The sequence below is a fragment of the Motacilla alba genome, chromosome 3 (assembly GCF_015832195.1).
Source record: "Motacilla alba alba isolate MOTALB_02 chromosome 3, Motacilla_alba_V1.0_pri, whole genome shotgun sequence".
Lineage (NCBI taxonomy): Eukaryota > Metazoa > Chordata > Aves > Passeriformes > Motacillidae > Motacilla > Motacilla alba.
The window spans coordinates 15,691,147-15,717,080 of record NC_052018.1 but is presented as its reverse complement, the minus strand read 5'-3'; the positions used below and the strand labels follow the sequence as shown (position 1 = coordinate 15,717,080).

The 25,934-nt window shown below is 36.9% G+C and overlaps 1 protein-coding gene across 1 annotated transcript in view; it reads left to right on the top strand.

Moving 5' to 3' along the window:
* TAF1B (TATA-box binding protein associated factor, RNA polymerase I subunit B) overlaps positions 1–25,934 on the top strand; it is a 44,895-nt gene that overhangs the window by 8,833 nt on the left and 10,128 nt on the right. Inside the window, exons 8-9 of the mRNA XM_038132049.1 lie at positions 5,492–5,591; positions 24,120–24,267. Of these exons, the coding sequence (XP_037987977.1) occupies positions 5,492–5,591; positions 24,120–24,267 (248 nt within the window). The remainder of the gene's footprint in view (positions 1–5,491; positions 5,592–24,119; positions 24,268–25,934) is intronic.

The following is a 25,934-nucleotide window of genomic DNA, read 5'->3' as shown; positions in this document are numbered from 1 at the left end:
TCAGGAATTCCTAGATTTTCCTTGGAAAACCTTTTGTATTCTGATGCCCAACAACTGTTGAAATACTGGGTATTTCTAACCAGATGATGAAAAAATATTACTTGGCCAAAATATAAGGAATAGAAATACTCAAGTAAATACATTGGCAAATCAAATTGAAAACTCAGAAAAAGGAAGGGAAAAACTGATTCAGAATTCAGTGCTTTATTTTTTATTTTTCAAATGTGTAACCTGTGAGTTAAAAGGCAAGGCAGTGGGTACATTGTCCCCTACCTGTGGTGCTTACAACTGGTGTAGCTGCTGAAAGTGTGATGAATGCAAGGGCCTTTTTCCCCCAGAGCCTGATGTTCCATCTTAGCCTCTCTCCCCTGGTGTGCCAGGTTCCACCTGCACTTTTCTAGCTTTGTACAAGCTTTCCAAGAGGGATGGATATTCAGGGATCTTTTTTGCAAGTACTTTCCAAAAGAGGAGTTTTTTATGTCTTGAAGTACAGTAGTTACTACTAGATAATCAATTGCTATGCAGAACAATTTAACCCTTTGATTTTACTTTAGGGGTGGCTGTTGCCTTCATTGATCAGAATTGCACAAACCATTGCATATTTGCGTAACTGGATGTGCTATTGCATAGAAGATGCTTGTAAAATTTTCAGTAAAATGCTATAATAGTCAGAATTCAAACTAATACCCTGCAATACAGTAGAGTAGAGTAGATTAAGAAATAGTAGAACTCAAAAGTAGTGTTCATTAACAAGATTTTTACTGGCTACATTCTTCCTTAGGAAATTCTGTACGAGTCAGAACTACCGTAACATATTCTGTAGTTTTGTGAATGATTAGCAAATGGATAATGTAAAACCTGTCTGATAGTGTTTGATTATGGCAAAAATCCAGGTAGTAAATTACAATTTCTAGGACAGAGCAACTGGTTCACACTGAAGAATTATTAGTTACCCCATTCTGTTTGGAGAGAAAAATTAATAATTAAATATTTATTCTTTGGTTATTGTATCTTGGAAACTGTCTCTGGAAGCTCAGAGATATTGTTGGCTCATACCAGGCAAAGACATGTTCATATGTTTCTGTCTTGGAACAATGGTGTGGTTGGAAGAAAACCCAACCAAACAACAACTGTTGAAGTCAGCTGTCAAGAGGGAAGATAGATAGTTTTGTTTGCATATGAATGGTAAATTATTGTATTTGGCACTTTAAAAATTGGAGACTGCGGGAAAGATCCTGGAAAAAGAACCTGGAGATTATCCTTTGGACTAATATCTTTAAGAGATGAGCACAATTGAATGGATTCAGAGAAAACATGAAAGCAGTAAAAAGGTTGGAAAAAGATTTTAAAAAAATCAAGCAGTAAATATAGCACAGAAAGGCATAATCTAAAACTAATAATTGGAAATTGAAATAAGATCATTTGAATGAGAAGATACAATGTAATTAGATACAATTTATGTGTGTAAGACTGTGTAAATCACAATGATACAGTAACTTTAAATGCACTGAACATATGAACTGGATTAAGTACAGAAAGTGAAGTTTAAAAGAATGTTATTTGTATTGCAAAGTTTTACCATGATATGATAGTTATATAAGACTGTTATTATGTTATCATGCTTCCCTCCCTACCCTTAAGGTCTTTGCCTTTCAACAAGTTTGATGAACAAGTAGAAAGAATTTTAAATTGCATGAACTACCATAAAATACTTGTTTTCTGACTTCTGAATATTTAAGTTTAAAAAATCAGACAATGTTCACATTTTTGCATGCATTAAGATACAAAATAACGACAGACTGAAGATGAAAACTATGCAGAGAAAGCATTAGGTATTCAGCATTACCTTTTAAGTCTTTGTAGGCAAATTGTTTTATTTAAACCAGATGAATTAGAGTTCTTTTTAAAGTTCTGCCTTGTTTTTTCCTCAGTTTGGTTTTCTCTGTACCCTGAAGTCAGCTGACTACCACTCCTCCCTTGTGATACATGCTTAGGCACTACGGTCGGGCAATCTGCCAGCTTTTAAAGGATTTACAACACCAAAAATATACTCCTCCTTGCTACTTGACACACTTAGCAGAAAAACACTACAATTACCTCCTCTGACAGGAACATTTTGGTTTAAAAATAACACTTTCAACATCATTCTACTCATGTCTGTGCTACATATTAAATCCTTTTCCATTGTGAATAGTCTTACAATATTCCATATGATGTATATTATTCATCTAAATAATAGAATAGTTGGGTTTTGGAAAAAGTTTCAAGATGCTAGACTTCTGGGATTCTGAGAAATAATGCCTTTCAAATGAGGTTATACCTAGTTGTGCTGGCAACACTAAACTTATAATCAGTTTGTGGCATTACTGTGGCTTTAACAAATGCATCACTTCCTTCTAGCATGCTGAGGACCTAGGATTTTTTTCATACTTGGGCCTTATTAATGTATGTTGCTGCTGTAATTAAAAGAACATGGACTGTGTACTGCATCTGCCCGTCAAGTTTTCAAGCACCTCCCTGATGGAACATAGTCCTTCAGGTGTTTTGGCCATCTGTCTGTTAAATGAAAGGTTTGGAGGAACAGCTGACAAAAGAAACTGTTCTGAAGTGCTATTCCAAATCTGGATTTCTGGATTAAGTGTTAAAATTTGAATCATCAGCACATTCTATTCACAACAGGGTATTTGTGCTGTATTTTTATAGTGTAAAAAACTTTTTACCTGAGAGGAATGAGCATTGGTTTTTTTTTTCTGGAGACAATAATTTTAAGCTAGACAAGATACCATTTTAAACAGTTGCAGTGCTTTGATTTGGTACAGCCAAGTTAGTGAAAACCTTTTTAAAAAAAAAAAAAAGTTTTGGTGGACACTGCTTGTCTCTTGCAGTGTAAGGATGTGGTTCCAGCATCAGTTTAAGTTGCTCCCAATTTTTGTTGCTATGGTCTTGCATAAACATTCCTGTTCTTTCTCTTGCCATGGATACTAGCATTCATCCCGTTTATGGTTTATTAGGTAAAAGAAGTAGATCTATAGAAGATAAATTTTGTAAAAGAAAGGTTCACTGCACATTTCAGTACAGGTTAGTGTGCTTCACTGCTGTCCCTTTCTGCCTTGTGCTGGCAGTAATGCTCCTACAGTCACCTGAGTCTGTTGGAGTGAAACCCTGAAGAGACTAATTCCAAGTCTGATCCTCTGGGAAGTCACACAAGTGCTTTTGTCAGCAGGGAGGAGTGTGCGGCAGGGGACTGAAGGAGGGTGGGATTTCCCATTTCAGAGGCAGCAAGCTGTGATGGTGGTTTGGCTACCTCACCACTCTGCCACACCCGAAACAAGGTCCTGAGTCTGTCCTCTTCCAGCTGCTGCTCTGCTGGCTCAGGCGTTTGCTGCTCTCAGAGTCCTGGTTCCAGGCCTTCAGATCTGACAGCTAATGGTGTGATTGTGCCTTAACGTGTGTCAGCCAAAGCTTATCATCAGCTGAGCCAGTAATGCATCACTGTTGCTGAAAGGGGAAGGTCCTGCTTCCCTTTTTTCTCTACTCCTGTGTGATGCATCCCTGTGTGATGCATCCCTTTCCCTCTGGCAACTGTTCCCCTTGCAGAGCCACCTGTGAGCCTCTTCACAGTTTGTTAGATGATGAAAGCAACCTTGCTGGCAATAGGGTAACAGGTGGTTTTCTGCTGCTGTTGTGATTTAGGTTTTGGGGAGAGATGAGCAACAGCAGCTCATGGCTGGTTCACGAGGAGGGAGGTCCTGCTAGTTATGTTTTTAGCTTTTAGTTTGTGTCAATCAACTTTGTGAAACCATACCTGAAGCTAATGTTTCTCAGTGTAGTGGATGGCTAAAAGGAGCTCAGGAACAGATGTGCCAGCTGCTCAGCAGGTCAGGCAGGGTGGCAAGGACCAGCAATGGGAGCTGCTTTAGAGGGCAGCCTCGCGGGAGCCCAGTGCACATCTCCACTCAGGGTGGGGAAATGCTGGCTCTGCGGGTTGAGGAAAGCTACTGAAATTTCATTAGCAAAATGATCATTACACAATTTGATTAGAAAGAACTGTGCTCCACCTGTTACATCTTTACTTAAAAGACTAATAAGCAGAGCTTTGGAACAAAGGCTGTTGGCAATATGATTTTTCATATTGCTGTTATTTTTCAGGAATCATTATAAATTATTCTAACTGAGACAGTTTCAATTATGAAATGCACTTTTTATTTTAATCCTGAGTTTAACTATTTTTTTTCAATTAAACTGAACACTCAGGTAAGACTGCTTAAAGAAAAGTAGATTGTAACTGTACACTTTGCAGTAACTAGCTTTTAAACAGAATGTTAGTCAACTGCAGTTGATATGCACTATATAATATGGGACAAATAGTGATGAGGCACAGAACAGGGAGATAGCAGGTGAGCTTGTGAATTGCTGTAGGCTCAGAAGGGACGTTAAATATATGTAGATCAAGAAGTTACTAATCTATGTAGCAGGATCAGAGAGATAACACTCATCAGCAGGGGAGAAAATTGTTTTCAGTCCTGATAGTAGAGTCTTCTGTTTGTAATGCTAACTTATTCGGGTTTAATGTACTCTTTTAACAAAATTGGTTTGGAGAAGAGGAGACAGGAAGGCATTTCTAGCTTAGTCCTCTGGGAGACTACCTGTTTGCCTTAGTGTGGAATGGGTGTGTTGCCTTGTGAGGATGTGTGCTTGTTCAATTCTTGCTTGTCCTATTGTGGGTGTCTGCTGATGTGCTGGATAGAGGAGGGGTGTGATGTAGTGGTGGCTTTTTATTGGTATCTGTTGTTAAGTCTCATCTTTTACGTGTGTGTGTGTGTGTGTGTTCAAGCAAAATATCAAATAATACTGTCAACCACTTACCAAAACCAGTTTTTAACAACAAAGATGCATTACTTGTGTGCAAATAAGAATTAAACAATTTTTATTTATTAGTATACAAAACAATTTCTATTCATCCCTCAGTAAAACTGTTTTTGAAAAGTATCATCATAGAAATGTAAGTAATGTGGCTTCAGTTCTGTGTATCCGCCCTTCATTCTGGGATTTTCTTCCCTATCACATTACCTGATTCAAACTCCTCCAGCAGAAAGTTTGTGTTTTAAAAGCAAAATTTACTTAAAGCTTTAGAATTTTGAAAAAAAAAAAAAAAATCATGCCATTCAAAGGAGGTTTAAAGCCATTCGAGAAATGCAGTAGTTGAAGAATGTGCAGAACAAACTCCATGTAAGCTTGTTGATTGTATGCTTACTGCCATAATGTTATCATTTGTCAGTCCCATCTAAGCTTCAACTTAAAAGCCTGTTAAATGATTGAACTGGTTTTTGTTCTGTGGAGCGTTTCCAGTGTGTAACTTCAGGTTGAATTGCTTAGGTAGCATAATACTGATGTTGTTTCAAATCAGAAGTTGATTTGTATATCAATTTTATAATAAACATATGAATTTGTTATATATTATATTGATTTGGTCTTTATTTTTTTAATGCAGGTTTGTTGTTGAAGGGCATATTCCATATATGAATGTTTTCCAGCATTTTCCGGAGAAAATGAAGTTATGTGGACTTGATCTTAAGATCTTTTGTGTAGAGGTAATTTTTTTCTTAAAGGAAAAGTTAAAAAAAAAACAACCAAAACCTAGTTATTTAGTGGTATTTTAATTATTTTGGTCACTGTACTAATAAATTGATTAAATCTATTGTTATGTAATAGGGTTCATGTTTCACAGTATTGGAGCCTGGCAGAAACTAGTGCACTCTGTGACTTGGAGTGCTTTAATCTTTAACCAGTCTTATTAAACTGATTACTTAAGTTAGAATGAAATCAATAAGTACTTGTGGAGAAAAGGGTATTCAGAACTGCTCTCAAAACACTCAGAAATAGGGTTTAGCTTCAAGTGTAAGGGCCATATAATATCCCTTTTGGTGCTTATTTGAAATATATCTTGAATTTTTTTGTAATTCCATATTCTTTTAATAAAATATTATTTAGATTGCTATCCCTTGTTCTGTTCCTTGCTGTACTGATGAAATGTATCAAACCTAAAATCTAGATAAGGGGATACAGCTCTTCTAGGAACTGAATAGTAATGGACAGTTTTGAGTGAAATTTAATTTCCCTTATTTAAGATTCTTATGTGTTGTGATAACAATTGTCTAATGACATTTCTGTTGCAGATAAAAATTTATTACGGATTTTTGACGTGTGCAAATAAAACCTTAGCTTTTAAGAGCAGAAAGCAGCAATTCTGCTAAGCCCTCACTGATGATGTTGCAAGTAACATTAACATTCTCCAATATGTAGCTTATATTCAGCAGGTCATGAGTTGTTCAGGGGTTGTGCCTTCAGAAGTTTTAGCATTTTTGGTTTTATGTTACTGCTTTCCTGTCTGGATAAGTGAGAATTATGACCTCAACTACTAAAAATCAGGAGATAAATTTAATATAAAAGCTTTTGATTTCTTTGTCTTAGCTATTTCCTTAACAGAAAAGATGTTAGGTTGAAATATGAGTATAAACTTGGTTTTAAGTCTTTGTCCTTCTTTGCCTCCATCTTCTGCATGAATTTTTGTTTTGTGAATTGGAATTGTAAAACTTGTAAAGTGGGAGAACTAGTTTACTGAGAGGAGATGAGTTTCCTTTGGAGGATCCTACTGTTTCCTTTTGGGATAGGGCTGCTCCGTTCACTTCCAAAGCATAAGTAGATATGCACACTAACCAAGTAATCTCTTAACCGTGTTTTCACTGAGATATATAGGTACAGTTCTGTAAGCTTACTGTACCATTTGTTTTCCAGCCACTCCATTATTATTGTGGCTTCCTCTTTTTAGAAATATCTGTTCTTTACTCCACCTTCAATGTTACTTTAGTAAGGCATCCTCAGTTGCATTTAGTTTTAATGTTTTTTTACTACATCATGAGGCTGATAATTGCAAAATCTTTACTAGCTCTTTCCTACATCTCATGTTTCTCACTGCAGCACTGAGATTACCAATGCCTTAACTGTGTCTAGTTTTGGCATCTGAGTTTTGAGAAATTCGAAAGATGAGGTTATTGTCCTGGAGCAGGAAATGAGGTTGTGTAATACCCCATTCTGAAAATACAGCTTACTATCTTTCCTGCTTTGCTCTGTATTGAATATTTTGTAGACAATTATCTTAAAAACCTTTATGATATTATGGCTGTTATAACCAGGCATGTAAGTTGCTCTAATGCCATTATTTGTTATACTTCAAGTCTGGTGAATATAAGCTGCAAACATGTTCCAAAAGATTGATAACTGACAAGACTATTCCATATGTCTCCTTTCAAATTTTGAACAGATTTTTAGTGCATTTAGTTGTGTCCTATGCATCCCAAATTTGAATGAAGAAGTAATTTTGTTAAAGTAACCTGAAGGATTTGAAATCATACTAAATATCACTTTATCAGTTAAGTGCAGATGAAGCCTAACTTGATGAGGCTCATCTTGTATGTAAGTATTATCAGTGGCTTAAAGACTTTTTTTAGTAACCATTTCCCACATACCCAAAATATGCTGAATTTGTACAAGGTTGAAGTTGTTACAGGTGTTAAAAAAGTAAATGCAACATTATTATGAAGTGAGTCATCTACTTTCTGTGTAGTGGCATGTGAACATGTACCTGTGCAAAGGGTTTTTTATGACTTGTCACTTAGTAGTAGTTTTCCATGTGCAAGGAATGGGAGTAGTTTCAGGCTTTCCATCTGTGATAAACTTCTGTGTTGTGTAGTTTAGGAATGGAGTCTGTATCACTGACACTTTTTCCCTGTGTTGCACACTATTTAGCAGTTAGAGGTGATTGCAGTATGTGCTGTACAAGGAGAGGCTGAGAGCTGGGGGTTTATCACTGAGGAGGGAAGGCTGGGGGCGAAGTCAGTAATGTGTATAAATGTCTGTCAGGGAGGAGTGAGGATGGCATTGGGCTTCCTTCTTGGTGGTGTGCAGTGGAAGGACAGCAGACAACTGAAATACAGGGCACAAACTGAAAAACAGGAAATTCCATTTGAATATTAAACTTTTTCACTGCGTAAGGGTGATCAAGTGCTGCAACAGGCAACCCTGGACCACTGTGGAGTCCCTGTCTTGTGAGGTACACAAAACCTGATGGGACACGGTCCTGAGCAGCTTGTTGTAGTTGATCCTGCTTCAGCAGAAGTGTTGGACTCCATGTATGATCTCCAGAGGTCCCTTCCAACCTCAAGCATGCCTTGTATTCTCTTCCACCTTTTCAGTATAGGTGGCAGATAGGCCCTTCATATTTTGGTAGTGGAACAGCTAACAGGAAGGACAATTCTTCGTTCTGCTAAAACTGAACTTTTTTTAAAATACCTGCCACAAAGGTATGGTTGTATCTGTATTTGTCCAGAGGTCTGGGAGCTTTGGGCATGACTGTCTCATAAAGAGAAAAGGAGCCTCCAGCTCTCTGTATTATCTTTAATCATGATGTATAATTGTTAGACAGGTGCCAGGGCCTAGCTGGAGATAAGTACTACTAGAAATATTCTCTGAAGGATAAAAGTACTTTATAGAAGATCTTTAAGAAAAATGAGTTGTTTATCTTCCATATGTATTTATCGTTCCATTGCTCCAAGTCAGTTTTCTAAGCTTTTACTTAGTTAGTCATCTTATTTATCCCTTTCTCTATTAAATCGTGTATATTAGAAATTAGCCCTTGGAAAATAGGTTTTACCTAAAGGTACAGTGGAAGGGTTAAACAGCAGCAGCAGCAGCAAGATGCTCCTGTTTTTTTCAGAAGTTCTAACTTCCCAGTACAAGGAAGGAAAAGCAAACTTTCCTTTTTCTAAAACTAGTATTCTTATTCCATTTTATTAAATTTTTTTATGTATGAAGGAAGAATAATATATATAAGTTTTTTGTTTTGTTCTGTGCAGGAGGTCAAGAGTTTTTTTCCTTGTATTTGCACAATTGTTTAACTACAGTAAATCTCTGCTCATCCTAAGGCTTGTGCCAGTAGCCACAGTAGGTTGTGCCAGCCAGTACATCTTTGATAAGTGTAGTCATTTTTTCTCCTTTAGGTGGAAGTCACCTTTGTTCCCTTTTTAATGCACATAGGATATCTAGGATTTTAGGATATCTACTTCTTTTAAAGCCCATTAGTGTAGGAGTTAAAATATATTTGTAAATTATTAGTAGCATATATAAAGTTCACTGGATAATTTGTTTTCAGGTTGTATTATTTTATTGGTATAATCTGTCCTCCAGCTGCACACAAATTCCCTCTTATATCTCTGCATGAAGTAGGGATACATCTTTAAGATACACATCCTCCACTTTGCTTTTAGGGATTTATCTTTGTCCTTATACAAAATTGATTGAACCATCCCTTTTGCCTCAAACTGTCAACAGCTTGTCTTTGCCATAGGTCTGTCTCGCCATGCATTTTTGACTTGGGACTGTATACCCAATTATCTGTCAAGTATTATTTTCTTGGGCTTAAAAGTTGATTGTGCTTTGCTGCCTCAAATTTACCTTTAGCTTTCATTACTTTTATAGAACACACTATTTTTCTGTCTATTTTACCTTTAATACGTTGTAAGTGGATTTTTTTTAATGTCCAAAAGTAATGCTTCACTTTGATTCTCACATTCTTCATGCACGTACAAATTTAAATATATGTTTATATATAGGTAAGCAGGTCATTCCCATGGATGTTGGGCAACATGATTTACTAAAGTACTGAAGATAACAACCATGTCACTTTGGAGTATGTGCTGTGTGCAGCAGGATAGGTGTAGTCTCATAAGCATCTTTCAGATCCTGTTGTGCTAAAGAGCTTTGGAAATGATTGTGTCTGGATGCACAAGTATCTGGACTTGGCAAGGAGCATGATGTGTGACCTCAGAGAAGTTCCCTTTTCTCAATCTCTTCTCCAAATTTAAAAGAAAACTTTAGGAAGAAACGAGTTAAGAATCTCTTTTTTTTCCCCCAGGGATGGGGGGCCTGGAGAAAGTCGAGCTTGGTAGGTTAGCTGAATTCTGTTCAGACCTGTCTACCACTTAAAAATACTTCATTTTTTGTTCTGCAATTCAATTCCATCCTCTCTTTTTTCATGTTTGTTTGTTTGTTTTTTTGTTTTTCATAATCCATAGTATTGCTGCCTATAACAAGGAAAGTACTTATTTAAAAAGATTTGACCTTGCCACCATGATAAAATTACCATCTATACTACTTTTTGATTGTCCTAGTATAACTTTTTTTTTGTTTCTTTTTACACATCCAACTTCCAGCTTAGATTAACAGAAGCACTGTTTAGTTTGAATTCTGCTCTAATTTGACTATTTTGACATCCATCCCTGGGTGTCTTGATTCTTAAATTACTCCTAGTGTTACTCCTCAGAATTTTCCATGATACAGAAACACTTTCAAACATCCAGCTGAGAATGGTGTTAGCATTCTTCCTTACCTTTGTCTGTGGAAAATTCTTGAATGCACTGTTGTGGACAAGAGAGATGAATTGTGAAACTCAATATCACATGTCAAAATTTTTTCCCTTTTATCCCACCTAACTGGAAAGCTTATTGTTCTTACCTTCTTGCTGATAAGTTTTTTCTTTCAGGTTTAATGGCTTATCATTCTACATTAAAATTATGTTTCTTTTCTGTGTTGGATTAGGCCAGTAGCTCTGAGCAGCTCAGTTGTGTTCAGTTAAATAAGGACTTTTAATTAATGCTCCATTATGAACTAATGTTGGCTTTGATAGAAAATTGAACAGTTTGAAAACAAATGTTTGCTGCTCTATAATTCATCCAAGGCTTTCCTTTCCCTAAAGCTGTCCTATGATAGGTGTTGAAGTAGATGCTATAATGTATTTATAAAGTAGACTGGAAATCTTCAGCTCTTTTGAGAATATGTCAGTTGAGCGTGAAGTTTTTTATTCTTTATGATGCTTTTGCTTTATTTTATTTGTGTTGAAGGAGTACATATCTTGCTCTTATGCATTAACACACTCAGCCTCCCTAGCTTGCATTACTAAATTTCTATCCCCTTTTATTTAGGAGTGAAAGGTTTCTTTGAAAAATTTGAGAGATGATCATTCTTCTCTATTCTGCCTGGAAACTTTCCAACTCTTTTGTTTCTTCTTTTACAGTATTCTATAGTTTGAATTTTCTTTTTGTTCTTCTCTTCCATTTTTTAGAATGTTGCTTGGTTTTATTCTTGGCAGCACTTTGGTATCCATGTTTCTCTAGCACTAATCCTTCTGTCACCCATCTTTCTGTGTCAGCTTCAATCTCACTTCTGATGATGATGAGAGATCTGATTTCTGAGATTAATTTGCCAGGCTGCTCCTTTGCTAGCAAATCAAGCGTGCTTCTGTTTTGCAGCTTTGTTCTTCATGATGCTCTTTCCTGCAGAGCAGCTCTCAAGTTTTGATTAAAGTATGAGTTACATTCTTCCAGTGAGACTTAGTGGTAATTTTGATTTGGTTCTCCTTTACTGTTAAAAGGGAAAAAGCTTTTTCAGATCAGCTTCTTATGGGAGTTGGAGCTTCAGTCCACTCTCTCCTCTCTTCTCCTGACCTTACAAAGGTTGCTTGACTGACAGGATATTTTTAGCTTCTGTTTTTCCCATTGCCATATTATTAATTTGTTCAGGATCCATGCCAAGCTAATCATTCTACAGTTCCTGAATCTCCCCTTTTACATTTTTTTAAATACTGCATATTAAAGTGGAGAGCCCTTTGATGTTTAGAATTTCTTAAGATTATTTAAAAAACAACATTTGTGTTTCAGAGAACTCCTCAGTTATTTCCTTGAAGCTTCTTGTGTGTAAATTATCTGGGTCTCTCCTTTGTAAAATACTCCATTTTATCAGATAGTGGTTTACTTTTTTGCAGACATAATTTTTCTCTTCCTTACATGTGATTTTAATACAATGGATTCATATTCTTTTTCCAGTTATAGCATAGTCTTGCTTTTCTTCCTATTTCATGACTTACCTGTGCCATTGCAATTCAAGACTTTTGGGTTGTTTGGGTTTTAAGTTTCCCTGCTGCTTACAACTTAGCCACCTTTACATTGTGCTTTATTGCAGAATATCTATAGTTTCTTGTCTATTTTTTTTTCCATCTAGAGGATTGTCTCTGAGCACTGCAGTCAAATGTCCCCCCGTGCTTCAAAAGGAGCATCTTTTTTTGGTGGTTTTCCCTTTATCCAATTATCCCACAATAGAAAGAGGAATAAGGCAGATCTGCCTGGGAATGTAGTGACCTGCCAGGACTGTATTTGGAAAGGTCTGCTTGAGAACAAATTTTAAACTCAGGACTTGTATCCTTGTCTAGTACTACCCAGTGTGGGACTTGTCTTCCACATTATAAATGACATGTCATGTTAATCATTTATGTTACAATATGATTATATGTTCCAGAGTTTTACTATTGCAGATAGATTAGAGATATGGAACCTCACATTTATATCCTTTCTCTCATTCTCTTCATTACAGGCAATATTACAATCAGAATATGGTTGTTAATACTTGTACCATATAAACACTCTGTGCCTTGGAACCGTCCGACAACTCGGTAGCTCAGTAAAACTGCTTTGAATTACATGGGGATGTGCCACAGAAATGTATGTGAATCAATTCAGCTTTGTTCAAGCATAGTAAAAGCCATTTTGTTTTGTAAATTTAGCTGAAAAGTTTAAGTAATTTAAGACGCCTCCTGATTTTGATTTCCCTGTGAATGTTGGGGGCAGAAGAACTGTCAGGTAGCCTGGAGGAAAAGATAAAAATGGAGAGTTTCTCATGGATTAAGGAAAGACAGTTGCTCTGCGATTTCACAGTTACCTGTCGTGTACAGCCGAAAGCAGGAATTGGTTAGTCCTTAGCTTTCGAGCATAATGGCTCAATTTTAGAAAGAATTTGGCATTCAATCCTCAGTAATTTCTAATGATTTTGACCAGCTTGTTATAAAGTGTGAGGGGGTTCGTGTAAAATGTGCTGCTGGGATTGGTTGAATAATTTATCTATCTTCTGACCAGAAGTAGCATCAGTATTATGGGTTTATTGAAAACTAATTATTTGAATTTACAGTACCTAATAACGCAAGGGAACTATCACTCCTGTATCTAAGTGTATTGCTTGGCTTATTCACATTGGAAACACTTGTTTGCATTTTGGTTTAGATACATTGAGCTGCTTTTGTTTTGTTTTTTGCAGTGAGAAGCATATCACAGATATTTTACTGTGTTTGAAGTGTATAAACTTAGATAGGATCTTCCTGGGAAGCTTTGGAAAGTAGCTGCTCTCACTTACTGAGAGTATTTTCATTAGGTCACATAAATGTAGATAGCAAGGAAGGATAGAGATTAGCAGAGGGACTGCTATTGTTATTAGAGTGCTGATACTTCTCTCCTTTTGCCTACACTCAGCTCTTCTGGAGGTCTGTGCAAGCTTGCAAAGCTTGAAAACAAAGCCTAAGGACTTTTTCGTTATTCTTTTCAAACTGAAAGAATTAATAATCTTCTCACATAATAAAAGATCGCTGGTGACCCTCATTGCACCACAGGGAAGAACGAGTTCTGTCCTTGAACCATAAAGTGCTCCGGGTAAAGCACAGGGGATGGTGTTACTTAGGAATATCTGTAGAGTATTCTGCTCATAGGTCGTGCCATAAATTCATATGAAACTGTAATACTGACCACTGAAGATCCTTGGAAATCTCACTATGACTGTTTTTAGCATCACTAAAAATATAGGTACTTGTCTTGCCCTTCAGGCCAATGTGTCCCTTCAGTTTTCTCCTGTAATTCCTTGATTTGTACCCTGGATTGGATGGAATGTGGCTGAGTGCTTTCATACAGCAAATGATAGTTAATTCTTTGTGAATGTTTTATATCAAAGATGCTATTTATGGTACTGTAATTTCATCAACTTAAAAGCAAAGGATTAGAATTTGCTTCATTACAGAGTTTGAGTATGTGAATAGAAGTTCATAAACTTGAGAGTATTTCTTAAGTGCTGGTGTTTCTTTAGTTGAGGGTGTGGATTTAGTCTTCTAATTATAGTACTCTTCTAGGAGGGACAGGTGAAGTGAATCACTGTTCTAACGCTTTATGTTTCTTGTCCCACTGTCTAAGGAGTGAAATTCTCTGTATACTTTTGTATTGTGAATATTGTGTGAGGTCATAGCACTGAAATTGTTATTGTGGAAGTTATTTATGTTTGGTGACTGTTTTAGCGTTGCTAATTTGGTAGATGATAACAATGCTATGCTAGTAACATGTTAAATAATTTTCTAGTCTGAAGAAGATTTTTTAAATAAAATGGTCTGCTGACCATTTTTGATGAAGAAACCATGTAGGAAAAAGTAAAGTGCGTATTGTTGATATATGCAAAGATTACTTACACAGGCAGAAGGAATTTTTAAAGAATTTTTTTTTTTTAAATTCCAGTGTAAACAAAGGTATACCTGCATGTTCCTTAGTTTTCATCATTCTATTCCGTCTTTGTTTTTTTCACTTTCCCTCTCTTTTTTTTCCTTAATAAAATTCTGAATTCTTTGTGAGCAGTTTGGAATAAGTCAAACATTTCCCTTGTTGCATCTACTGAGATATGTAATCTTGGAGCTTCATAGTTATGAGAATAGAGATGGAGAGATACTGCTTGAAATTTCTCAGACTTCAGTCTTGTCCAACAGTTAACATGAATATCTTTATTCTAGGTGGAGAAAATAGTATTAAGTAAAGAAAAATTGGTTTGCAGTGTTCTCTGAAAGCTGGTGTTGTTATCAATGCTGCTGTGTTCACATACCAGCCTTAGTTTAAATACCTGTGTGATCTTGATAGAGGTGTCTGTAATCCCTGTACGATGCAGTTTTCGAACACGCAGTTGTTTTAGACCAGCTACATTGGAGTTATTTTCTAATAACTCCTGACATCTAATAAAGCATGGAGATGAAAAAATATTTATGTCAATATATGACTCTATAATGTACTGTATCTTAAATACTACATGGAGATTTGATTGAGTGTTTTGCTTTTCTTACCTTTCCTTTTGTTGCAGAAGAACTGAGAGGTACAGAGTCACAATAAGGATTATCAAACAGGGACAATTTTCTTACAAGAAACAATTAATATTATCTACTTATCTTTCAACCTAAAGAAGAGGTGACTAAGAGGAAGATGTGGTGATAGTTTGTAGAACATGTTCAGGAGGAAATTATTCAATGTCTCTTCCAATTCAAGGACTGGGAGGTGTCAGCAGAGGTTGCTGGTTTACAGGTTCAGAATCAAACAGCAGGAGATGTGGCTTCATACGTTTTGTGGGTAGCTGGTGAAACTCCTTGCCTTAAATGATGCTCTGGATGTTAAAAGGGCCAGATGCTGACTGTACAAATGTCATGGAGGAATAGAGATCTGGAACAAAAGAATAGGGAGATCTCACTGCTGAGTCAGCCACAGGAGGTATGAAGCTGGACAGATGTTTGGTAGTGTTGTGGCTTGCTTGGTTCTTAAATTTCTCCCTGCACATTTTGCTGGCTTGCTTCTGGGTGCAAGGCTAAATAGATTATTTTGATTGATGTGGTACAGTCACTTTTTTTTTTTGTTCTGGGGTTTCAGTTAGGCTTTCAGTTTGTGGGTTTTGTGTTCTGGGGAGACTTTTTTAAAGATCATAAAACTTCATTTTTCATTAACTAGTTATCTTAGAACAACTCTTTTAAAGTCATAGTTCAAGCCTTTAAGTTAAGTGAACTAAATATGGTCTGATGAAGTTTCACATTTCTCAGAGTGTTTCTTATTCAACTTGAAAAATTTTGAATAATGATTAAATGGTAAAAGTATACAAAATCATTGGACAAAAGGGGTATGTCCTACACCAAAGAATTCTAAGCAATAAATATTATACGTTTTTCTTAAACAAAACTTTGCTATTTGAAAAATAGCTTGTATTTTTCTAGTGACCTTTTGGTTTGTTTTGATGGAGAAACTAAAAAGGAATTGCTTGTTTAATAACTCACAATGTAAAATTCCTTACTGTTGAGTAGTAGTGATGATCCCAATGCCAGGAGGAAGCAGGAACACTTGCAAGAAGCCTGGCCTAGAAATGTAGCAAGAAGAGAAACATGAAAAGCCATGTAAGAATAAATAAATTCTAGGTCATGGGGGAGCTCCTGGGCTGACAGGGACTGCAGCTCAAGGGGTTTTGCACTTTACCCTTAATATTTTTGAACAGTCTTCAGTTCTGTGCAGTCCTCTTTTGGCCCTAACAGTAAGTACAGGTCTTGTTTTGTGAACAGATTAAGTTAATACTCTATCTTTTTTTCATTTTTTGAATGCTGATTAAAGTTTTACGATTGAGCATATGAAATTTAGGAATTGCTGAAGAGAACATGCATTTAGCTAAGACTCTGTAAGTGCTCTAGGGTGTAGTCATTACAATTTCATCTCATATTGTTTCTAAACCGAGATAGTGTCTTAGCATGCAGGAAGTAGGGACCTGCTCTGAATCTTTTCCTTTTCCTCATTTAATATGGAGTTCAAGCCTGCATTAGCACAAGCCATGTGAAACCAGTTCAGTTGCAGAAAATTTGGTCCTTTCTCCTTTGATGCTGGTCATTCCCCTTGGTCACAAGACTGCTGCTCCTGCTGGGCTGAGCTCTCAGGGCTGGTGTTGTGCTGCTCTGTCCCAAGGTGGAAAACTGGGACAAAGACACCTGCCTGAGGGACTGGGGTGGGTTTGTGCCACAGTCATGAAGAAACCTGAAGATTTTCTAAATGCTGTGAAATGGTGCCTGTATTTTTTTTCCACACTGGCTTTTTGAAAGGATTTTGTATCCCTTAATAATCTGCTACTGGCTAAAGCACATGTCTTCAAGTCATCACACAGCTCTTAGGAAACTGCTGACATATGGATTGTCTAACACTGTTCAGTTTTGGTGGATTGCACATATATATTTTTGTTTGGGTCTGATTCAGACAGAGTAATTCCTGACTAAATCTGTTCATGAACTCATAAATGCAGGTCAAAATATTTGCTGTTTTCTCTTGGAGAGTTTGGATTGGAATGTTGACAGCTTTCTGCTTCCCTGGAAAGCTTATCCATCAGACTGGCTTTCAGACATGCTCCTCTGTTTGCTGAAGTCTTCTTCCCAAAATATTCCAGGTCTAATGTATAAGAGCCTCTTTTCCTGACTGAAATTTAAATTGCCTTAATTGCCAATTTTTTTTTTATTTCTTGTTTTCAGTGGCAACTATTTAAAAAATTCAAATTCAGACAGAAGGTGGTTATTCTTGTTTATTAAAAAAATAATTTGAGAAGGCTAAAATTCTATCTATACAAAGTCTGCTAATCAACTCTGCTGCATTTACTTTCCCAAGACAAGGAGGGATTCCTGCTTTGGTCTGCTGGTGTTTTGAGATACCTTGTAATCTTAAGGGTTTTTGGGGTGGGTGTGTGTCTATCAGAGGAGCTTTTTTTCTCTGCCTAACTCTGTATTTTTGTGCATTTTAGCAGGTGCATGCAGTACTTGTTCAGGGTAGAAAGTAGTGCGGAATGAAAAGAAGCAAGGGTGAGGCTTTTATTTGAAAGAAAAAAGCTGAAGAGGAAGTTCACTGCTGAAAGGGTTATTGTAATCAAGTTTATCATGAGAGCTTGCTGTTGTGTAACAGAAACTCCAGCTTGTCCATACCTGTCTTTAAGCATTACTTAATGAAGAAAGAAAACAAACCTACCGAAGTATTTATGAAATTCAATAAAATTTGTTTCCAAACTCTTGGATTTTAATACATTATGACAGTTCAGTTCCTTACTGGAATCCTCTGTGTGTTTTTAGAAAGATAATATTTTTTAGAAAACTGATATTTGACAGAGTTTGCTTGTGAGCATGAACAAGGTAATGCTCAAGCATGTGTCTCTCGTGGTTTAATAATATTGAAACTCATTTATTCAAAAACCACTTTAACCAGGAATCATGTAATGAAAAATTTGTCTTCCTCTGAAAGTAGCCCATTAAAAAGACTGTTAGGCACCCAAATTTTTTAATTTTTTTTCCCTAGTAAAGGAGTACATCTGTATTGGACATTCAGTTGGCTTTTTTCTTTGTATGTAGGTTGCTGGCTCATCCTCATGCCATCAGTAAAGACTGCCTGGATCAGTTTAATGCAGTCTAATACCCCAGCACCTATTTTTTTTCCTCTCAAAAGGCATAAGCTTTGTTTATTGAGTCATTTTCTAAAATTAATCTTTTTGCTATATAAAGGCCCTTCTCACTTGTTCTACAGCAATGACCAGGAGTAATTTAGGATTTTAGGATGTAGTAGTTGTTGCAGCTCAAACAATTATTAAAAGGAGAGAGGAAGTGAGAGCCTGCCAGTGTGATTTCTGTGATTTTCAAATGATATCTTTTTTCTTCCCTTCTGCCCAATTGTTACCTGACAGATAACTTGGGCAACCTGTCTGCCTGTCTCTCAGGTGGACAAATTGATTTCCTTTTAGTTCTTCCTTCTGCCTGATAGCAGGCTTGTAAAGGAGCAGCTTTACTTGTGTGCTTGGTCTCTTCCTCTTTTCTAATGGAAGAAGTTTCACGAGATGCATGTTTCTTTGCAGTTACCTAAATGGAGTTATAGCAGTTTCACCTGTCTTCTTCTTGTCATTTGGTTCCCTTTTAATAATTCCAGGCACGCCCTCTCACTGTTACATCAGCATCTGTGTGTGATTCATGGATATCAGGGTTTGGAGAAACCTATCCATTCATTTAAATACTATCCACTCATTTAAATGATATCCACTCATTTTAAATACTAATTTGGGTGTAAATTTCACAGTTAATACAGTCCACGTAAAAATGAGTACACCGAGTCAGACGTGGGGCTCATGGAGTCTGTTCTCCTGTTTCAGATGTGACTGAGGAAAGGAGGCAGGAGCAGGGTTCGGGGGTTCCTCCCTGTCCACTTTCACCCTCACCAGCAAATCACAAGCCTAGGGAGTTTCTATACAGCAGTGGTGGCAGTGCTGACAATGCCATGGAATCTCAAGATGGTTTGGGTTTGGGTTGGAAGGGATTTTTAAAAAGAGTCTCTTCAAACATTGCCTATGTCTTTTCTGTATACCTTTTGCTCTGACAAAGAAGGCTTTCCTGAAGATTGCTCAGAATCTAACCATGTTACAAAGTTGCCTACATTAAGTTTTTTCCAGCTAGGTTAAACGGCAAAAAAAGTTTCAGTATTTTGTTGTTTTTTGGTTTTTGTTTTTTTTAAGTTTGTATTCATCACAATACACCATGTTAAAGTACCTTTAATTTGTGTTTGATGGCCATTACATTCATTTGTGGCTGTTCAGGTGTGATGGTGGTTGTGCCTGAGAGGTAGACAGAGGTCAAGCAAGGGGGAAAACCAATGTTGTTTAAAAATGAACTGGCAGTATTTGTTGCTGTAGGTTTATATGGGAATTAGCTAGATTAGAATTACTGTAAGAATATACAAAAAACATGAAAAAAATCATTAGTGGCTGTGTTAATGATCTAGTGTGTAATGACTGGTCCACAAGCTAATTTCATTCAGTTTTAAATACTAATTTGAGTGTAAATTTCACAGTTAATACAGTTATTGTCTCTACTGTCAAGTCTTTTGTGCAATCTGCATGCGCTGTGGCTGCTGTCATCCCACATCAGGCTCATGCTGCAGATGACCAGATATATCTGAACCAGTTGAGCAGCAGAAGCAAAGTAAGGTGAGCCAGGTGCCATAGAGAACTTGACTGCTCTGCTCATTATTGGTACCTGATTTTACCTTATGTAAATGTAAAGCCAGCTTAGGTTCCTGGGAATGTGTGTTTCAATCCTGGCAGCATTCAAAGATCTTTACATGCACTAGGGCAGCCTTTTGTTTTATTATTTTTACAATAAATATATATTATTTTATGGGCATGCCCTGCTTTACACAAGGTTTGAAGCAGAATTCTGGATTGTGTTGCAAAAACCCATTCCTCAACCCTCATAACTTGTTTTCCAAACCTACAAGTTAAATGGCTTTATTAAGCCATTTCCTGGTAAGTTTAGCACACTCTTTTTCAAACTCGGTCTAAGTTGAATTTGTCATCTTGAAAATGATGAAGCCTTGAATATCCAACTCTAAACATTAGAAGATTCCCTAAGATTTACAAAAAGCTGCTAATGAAAAAAATGAGTCAGACCTTATTAGGTTCCAGTATTAAATAGTCATTAAAGAAATCCCTTGGGAAAAATGTCCATTGTGGAATACAAGCAGCACAAAGTAGGTAGAACTTGAGAGAATGTGCAGGCATGGGGAAAAAAGGGTCCCAGGATGGAAATGCACAGGTAGAAGAATAGGGAAGGGAATTGTGCTGCAAAAAAAGTACTGAACAGGAAAGAAAGATGGAAGGGAAAAATATAAAATTAAGAATTTAGAATAACTGTATAATTATTTATTTTCAGAAATAATAGAACATTATCATTATAACATAAGCTGAGTTGTGAATATTGTGAATATGTAAGTAATGGGATATTGTCCTGACAAGGGTGAAGGAAATGGCTTACACAGTGATCCAAGAAGAGAGTCATACCACATTTAAAACAAGAAACTATGGAGCCTGCAAATTGTTCTAGAAAGCCAGCCAGTGTATACTGTTTCTGCTTGTTGATCAGCAATATTCTGATATTGTCCAAACAAGTAGGAGAGGCTGCAATCTTGGCTTACTCAAAACAATTACCTGTTACTTGATCTGATTATCATGCTAATAGTTTGGCTTCTCTGCTCCTGAAAATCAGGTTGTTGTTTTCTAATACAGGTGAAAAACGCCATGTAACTCTGAAAGACAAAGACAACTGATTTAAATAGTTTAATGAATATTTATAATTATGAAAATATTGTTATAGACACTTTTCCACCGACTCAACAGTGTGTATTTTGTTCTCCTGTGCTCAGGGGAAAGTACTCTCAAGTAGTACTAATCTTCTATACTGCTTTCTGGAGTGACCTTATTTGTCATGTGTGGGAATAAGAGACAAAGATTTTAAAAACAAAGCTTAAGAAAAGGTCTTGGCAACCTCTGTAGCCCATCTGGACAAGTTACAGACTCTGTCAGCATTGTTGATCAGTCTTGAAGGAATCCCAGCTTGCGAAACACCTGAAAAGGCTAGCAGGTGGAATAGCTTTAAAAGGGATTTTTGTCAGTCTTCCTGGAATTATTAGGTGCCCTTAAGGGTTTGTAACTTGAGTTTTATATGTGGTTTTTATTGTGTTTCCCAGGTTCCCAAAACAAGGTGAGAGCTTAGTAACTTCATGTGGTGATGGACAGGGGAGTTGTCCTAATATATAGCACAGAAATACATCTTGAATTTTTTAATTTATGATTGGATAAGTGAAAGTTATACTTGGAGGGTGTGTAGCATATGATCTAACCCTGTCCTCTATTGTCCGAATACTCCTCCCTTGGGGTTTAATCATGGGTTGCTGGAGGCAGAGTTTTTTAACTGAAGGAAGGAGGCCCTGGCTCTGGGTCTTGCTTTCCTAGTGGATTTGCTGGTTGGCTTCCAGGGCAACTTGTTTTATCAGGGATTTTTTGGGGTGGTTTTGTTTTTGGTTGTTTTTTGGGGTTTTTTTCCCCAACATACATAGCTGGGTAGAAGGTGGCAACTTTTATTTATTTTGAGGCTGCTTGTTTGCTGCATCTTTACTTCATATTGTTAGACTTTGGATAGCTCTGTTGGTGATAGTTTAATGCTTGAGAACGGGAATGCTTCCAATTACTAAGTTCCCAGTGTCTTAATTTATTTTCACCTGTGATATATTATTAAGAAGCTACTAATTCAACTGCTTTTCATTAGGGGAAAGCATATTTCCTTGCTATCTAATTATGAATAGTATTCATGTAATGTTCTTATTTGAATTATGTGGGACTTTAATTTTTCTCGCAGTACACTCAAGAGAAGTTACATATGATTCAGGTTTTGTTCCAAGATGGGTTTGGTATTCAATTTAGCACTGCTTTTTAGAAGGAATGGGAAGTACTGTAAGCCTGGTCTTCTGCAGAGCTCTGGTATTGCGAGTTTTTCTTGTTTCTCAAGGTAGTCCTGGAGCAGTCTAAGCCAATTTCAACACTGTTTAGAAACTATAATGAACATTATACAACTTCCTAACTGTTACAAAAAGTTACATGTGTAATAGTAGGTGACAGCAGAATTATTTATTTGCCTTATCATGTGTTCATGCAAGTCTGAACTGCAGTCTGAGGGGAGATTATTTTAAAAAGACAGTGTAATGTTGGTAATCACTCAAAACAAAATTTGAGCATTGGCTACAGAGCTTATATTTAAATAGATGAAGGCAAATTATTGAATAAAACTATATTAGGTCACATCATGTCTTGTTGTAAACACAGTTACTCTGTTTGTAATCTGAACCAAAAAAAGAGCAGAAGCCTGCATTCACTGTTGTTCAGAAAAGTTTTGAAGCTGTGCACAAAGTGTAAAGCCCTGCTAAGTTTAAAGGACGGTTCCATATGTACAAATTGACTTTATAATATAGGAATACATGATGAAGTGCTCTGCTGAATTGGAAAAATCCCTGGCTAAGGCAGAAAAATCATTGCTTTTTATTCATTTAAAATGGTAAAGTAGCCTGGACAACTGAAACTATTGCTTTTAGAGGTGAATTCAAGTAATCATTTTAACTACAGAAAATTAAGAATATTTAATGAAACAGCTCAGGTATTGTGAAATGAGGGTCAAACCTTAGATCCGTACTTACGCAAACTTCAGGTCCTGCTGAGTTCATTATGAATAAACATGACAAAATCTTTCTGTAAGTTATATTCTCCTATAGCAGCAAACCTCGAAACAAATTGTGAGAACTTTCTCATGCAGCCAATGGTTTCAAAAAGAGAATTTCAGATTTATAGTCACTAATAAATATGCAAATATGGATTTATTTTTTTAACTAAATAACATGAAAGATTCTGTGTAAGGGTTCTAGGGAATGTGGCCCTGGTGCTGAAAGGGAATATGGTCACAAAGACCAAGGAGAAGGCTTAAGTGATGATTGGGGTTTTTTTGCCTCAGTTTTTAAGCAATTTAGGGAATATGTGAATGAAGTGGACATATGAAGGTTCATGGGCTATGATGAGATGCTGCACAAGCGTTGAGGCAGCTGGCTGGTGTCACTGCAAGGTCACTGTCACTAAGTTTTGAGCAGTTCTGGTGGCTGCACAAGTCCTCAAGGGAGGCAGGGCATCCTTCCTCTCTACTTGGCACTGGCGAGATGCATCAGGAGTGCTGGGTGCTGTTCTGGGCTACCCAGTACAAGGGAGACATGAATGCAGTGGAGTGAGTCCAGTGAAGGGCTGTGGAGATGGCGGAGTGGGGCCTGACAAATGAGAGGAGCTGAGAGTGCTGTGACTGTTCATCCTGGAGCTGGAGGATATTCAGGGCAGGTATGATGTGGTACCTGCAGGAGGCTGCAAAGGAGGAAAACCAGATCCTCCTAAGTGGTACCCAGTGACCAGATGAGAAGAAATGGGCACAAATTGAAATGCAAGAAATTCCATTTAAGCATAAGGGAAAACAAAATCTTTTTTCCTTTCTACATTGGAGTTGGTGAAACACTGGAGCAGATTTCCCACAACCCTTGGAAGCTGCCATCTGTGGAGATGTTCAGTATCTGACTGGATGTGGTCCTGGGCAGCCTGATTGAGCTGACCTAAGCAGGGGCTTGGACCCAGTGGTCTCAAGCAGTCCCTGCCAGCCTCCACCTTCTGTGCTTCTCTGACCTCTTAGCTATTTAGATAGTTCACCCTCAATTGCATCTCTATTGTTTTTTTCCCAAAGCTCTCAGTTTTGGAGCATCTGGATGCATAATGAGCATTTCACAAGAAAGGTGGTGGGAGATGTGAAGCAACTTTCTGTTTGTTCCTTATGTATTTCCTGGTATTTAAAGCTAGCAGTTTCTCTTTGCAGTCCTGCAGTCTGGCTCCATTCTGGCACATGTGTTTAGTCATAGTGTGCTAAAAGAATTTGTATAAATAATTCTGTATTAAAAAATTCAGAATTTAACATCAATAATTTTAAATAGTTAACAAATACGGTAATAGAGCAAATGTATAACTCCTCTAATCCTGTCTTTCAGTCGTGGCCTGTATATGAAGAAGTATTCAACAAAATGCATGAGCTTGCAGCATTTTTAGACCTGCCTCGTTTTCCAGATATAACAGAAAGCTGCTTTCTTCATCCAGACATGCTGTGCATGAAGTACTTGATGGAAGCTAATTTACCTGGTAAATATTTTCCCTAGCCTGAACTGATAAAATTTTTCTGTGGTTTATTAAACTCTAGCAAAAAGGCTTAAATTGCTACTTCAAAAATGCCTGTTCTTTTCCTTCTAATTTATTCCCATTTCTGTTTGAACTGAAAGATATTCTTTCTATAGAAAGCACCTTCCTCAAACATTTAGAGTATGTGTTATGGGCCCAGATATGCAGGGGCACTCTGATGTTGGCTCTGTAAGGCTGTGGAGTGGATACTTCATTTTAAATCTTTCAGTATTCATGTGAACTAAGAGGCACCTGTTGAGTTAATGTGAGATATTAACTCTAGCTAAATGATTAATGTAGTTGGGACCTGATTGCTTAGCTCTGAAATTCTGATAGGTAATAACAGCTGTATATTCTTTAACAAAGAGTGTATTTTGTGTATTATGTAATATTGTATATTACTATTTATTTTAATATTAATTGATGGTGTGTGACAGATCAGCTTCTGTCTCACTTGATTTATATTTTAGTTCTGAAATCATATATAGCATAAGTATTGACTTTTTTTGTCTATCCTACAATGAAGTCTTGAACATTGACTTGGCAAAGAAAGACCAGTATGTCCTAGTATGTGAACTCTTGCTAGGTTATCATATTTGCTGTCAAATACCATGTGACTGAAGATGAGTTACACAGACAAGTGGCCTGTAAATTTTTGTTCTCAAAACATTCCAACAGTTCATAGTAGGGGAGGGAGTTATTGTATTATTTTGCAGTTAGTTACAATGAATAAAAGTGGTTGGTTTTTCTATTTAGTCACAATTGAATGAAGAGAAGATAACCAACAGGTTTAGGGATTTAAAATTCTGGAGTAGTAATTCTGATTTTGTAGTTTTATGCCAGTGTTGTGATCCCATAGAGGATTACATTATTTTACAGATTATGAAGTATCAATTGAATCAAAAAAAGGCTGCAAATTTGTCATTTTCAGATCTTTTACAGAGAAATGCAAAGCTAAGTACTCTTTGAAAATTACTGCAGAACAGGAATATATTGTCCTTTTCCGTGCAACTAAGATTTTTATCATGTATAGGCATTTTTTTAAAAATTGAAAAGGGCTGCTGCTGTTGCCAAACAACTCCTAAAAAAAGGCAATGAATTGGGAGCGTTAAAGGACACTAAATAACAACTAAGCGTCTGTTTTATGTATCTGAAACAAAACTAAGTATGCTTCTAGTATTTATAAGAAAATTTAGTTTACACATTTTTTTAACTTTTACTGTTATGTGCGAGAGGATTGAAAACGAGTTCCTTCTGAGCTCTTTGTAAGCAGCAAGAGGGTATAAATACAGCTGGATTAAGGTTGTACTTAGTCATACATTGCTAACCTTTGTGGAATCTGATGGTGATGTAATCAACTCCTGTATTTCTTGCTGAACAGGAAAGGTGAGAAATTTGGGGGATTTGTATCTGTGAAAAATAAGCAGAGTAATAAGAGCCTGTATAGATAGCCTGCTGTGGATCTTGTGGAGCTGCAGCTGGCAGAGCCTGCGCGTGAAGAGCTCAGCAGCTTCTGCTGGGGAGCAGCCAGTGCTGCCCTGCCACCACCAAGCTGCTCTCCATGCCCAACCAGCTTCTTTACAGCCAGCCCTGCTCCCTCTCTGTGCAGGGCTGATTCCTGCCATGGGGGT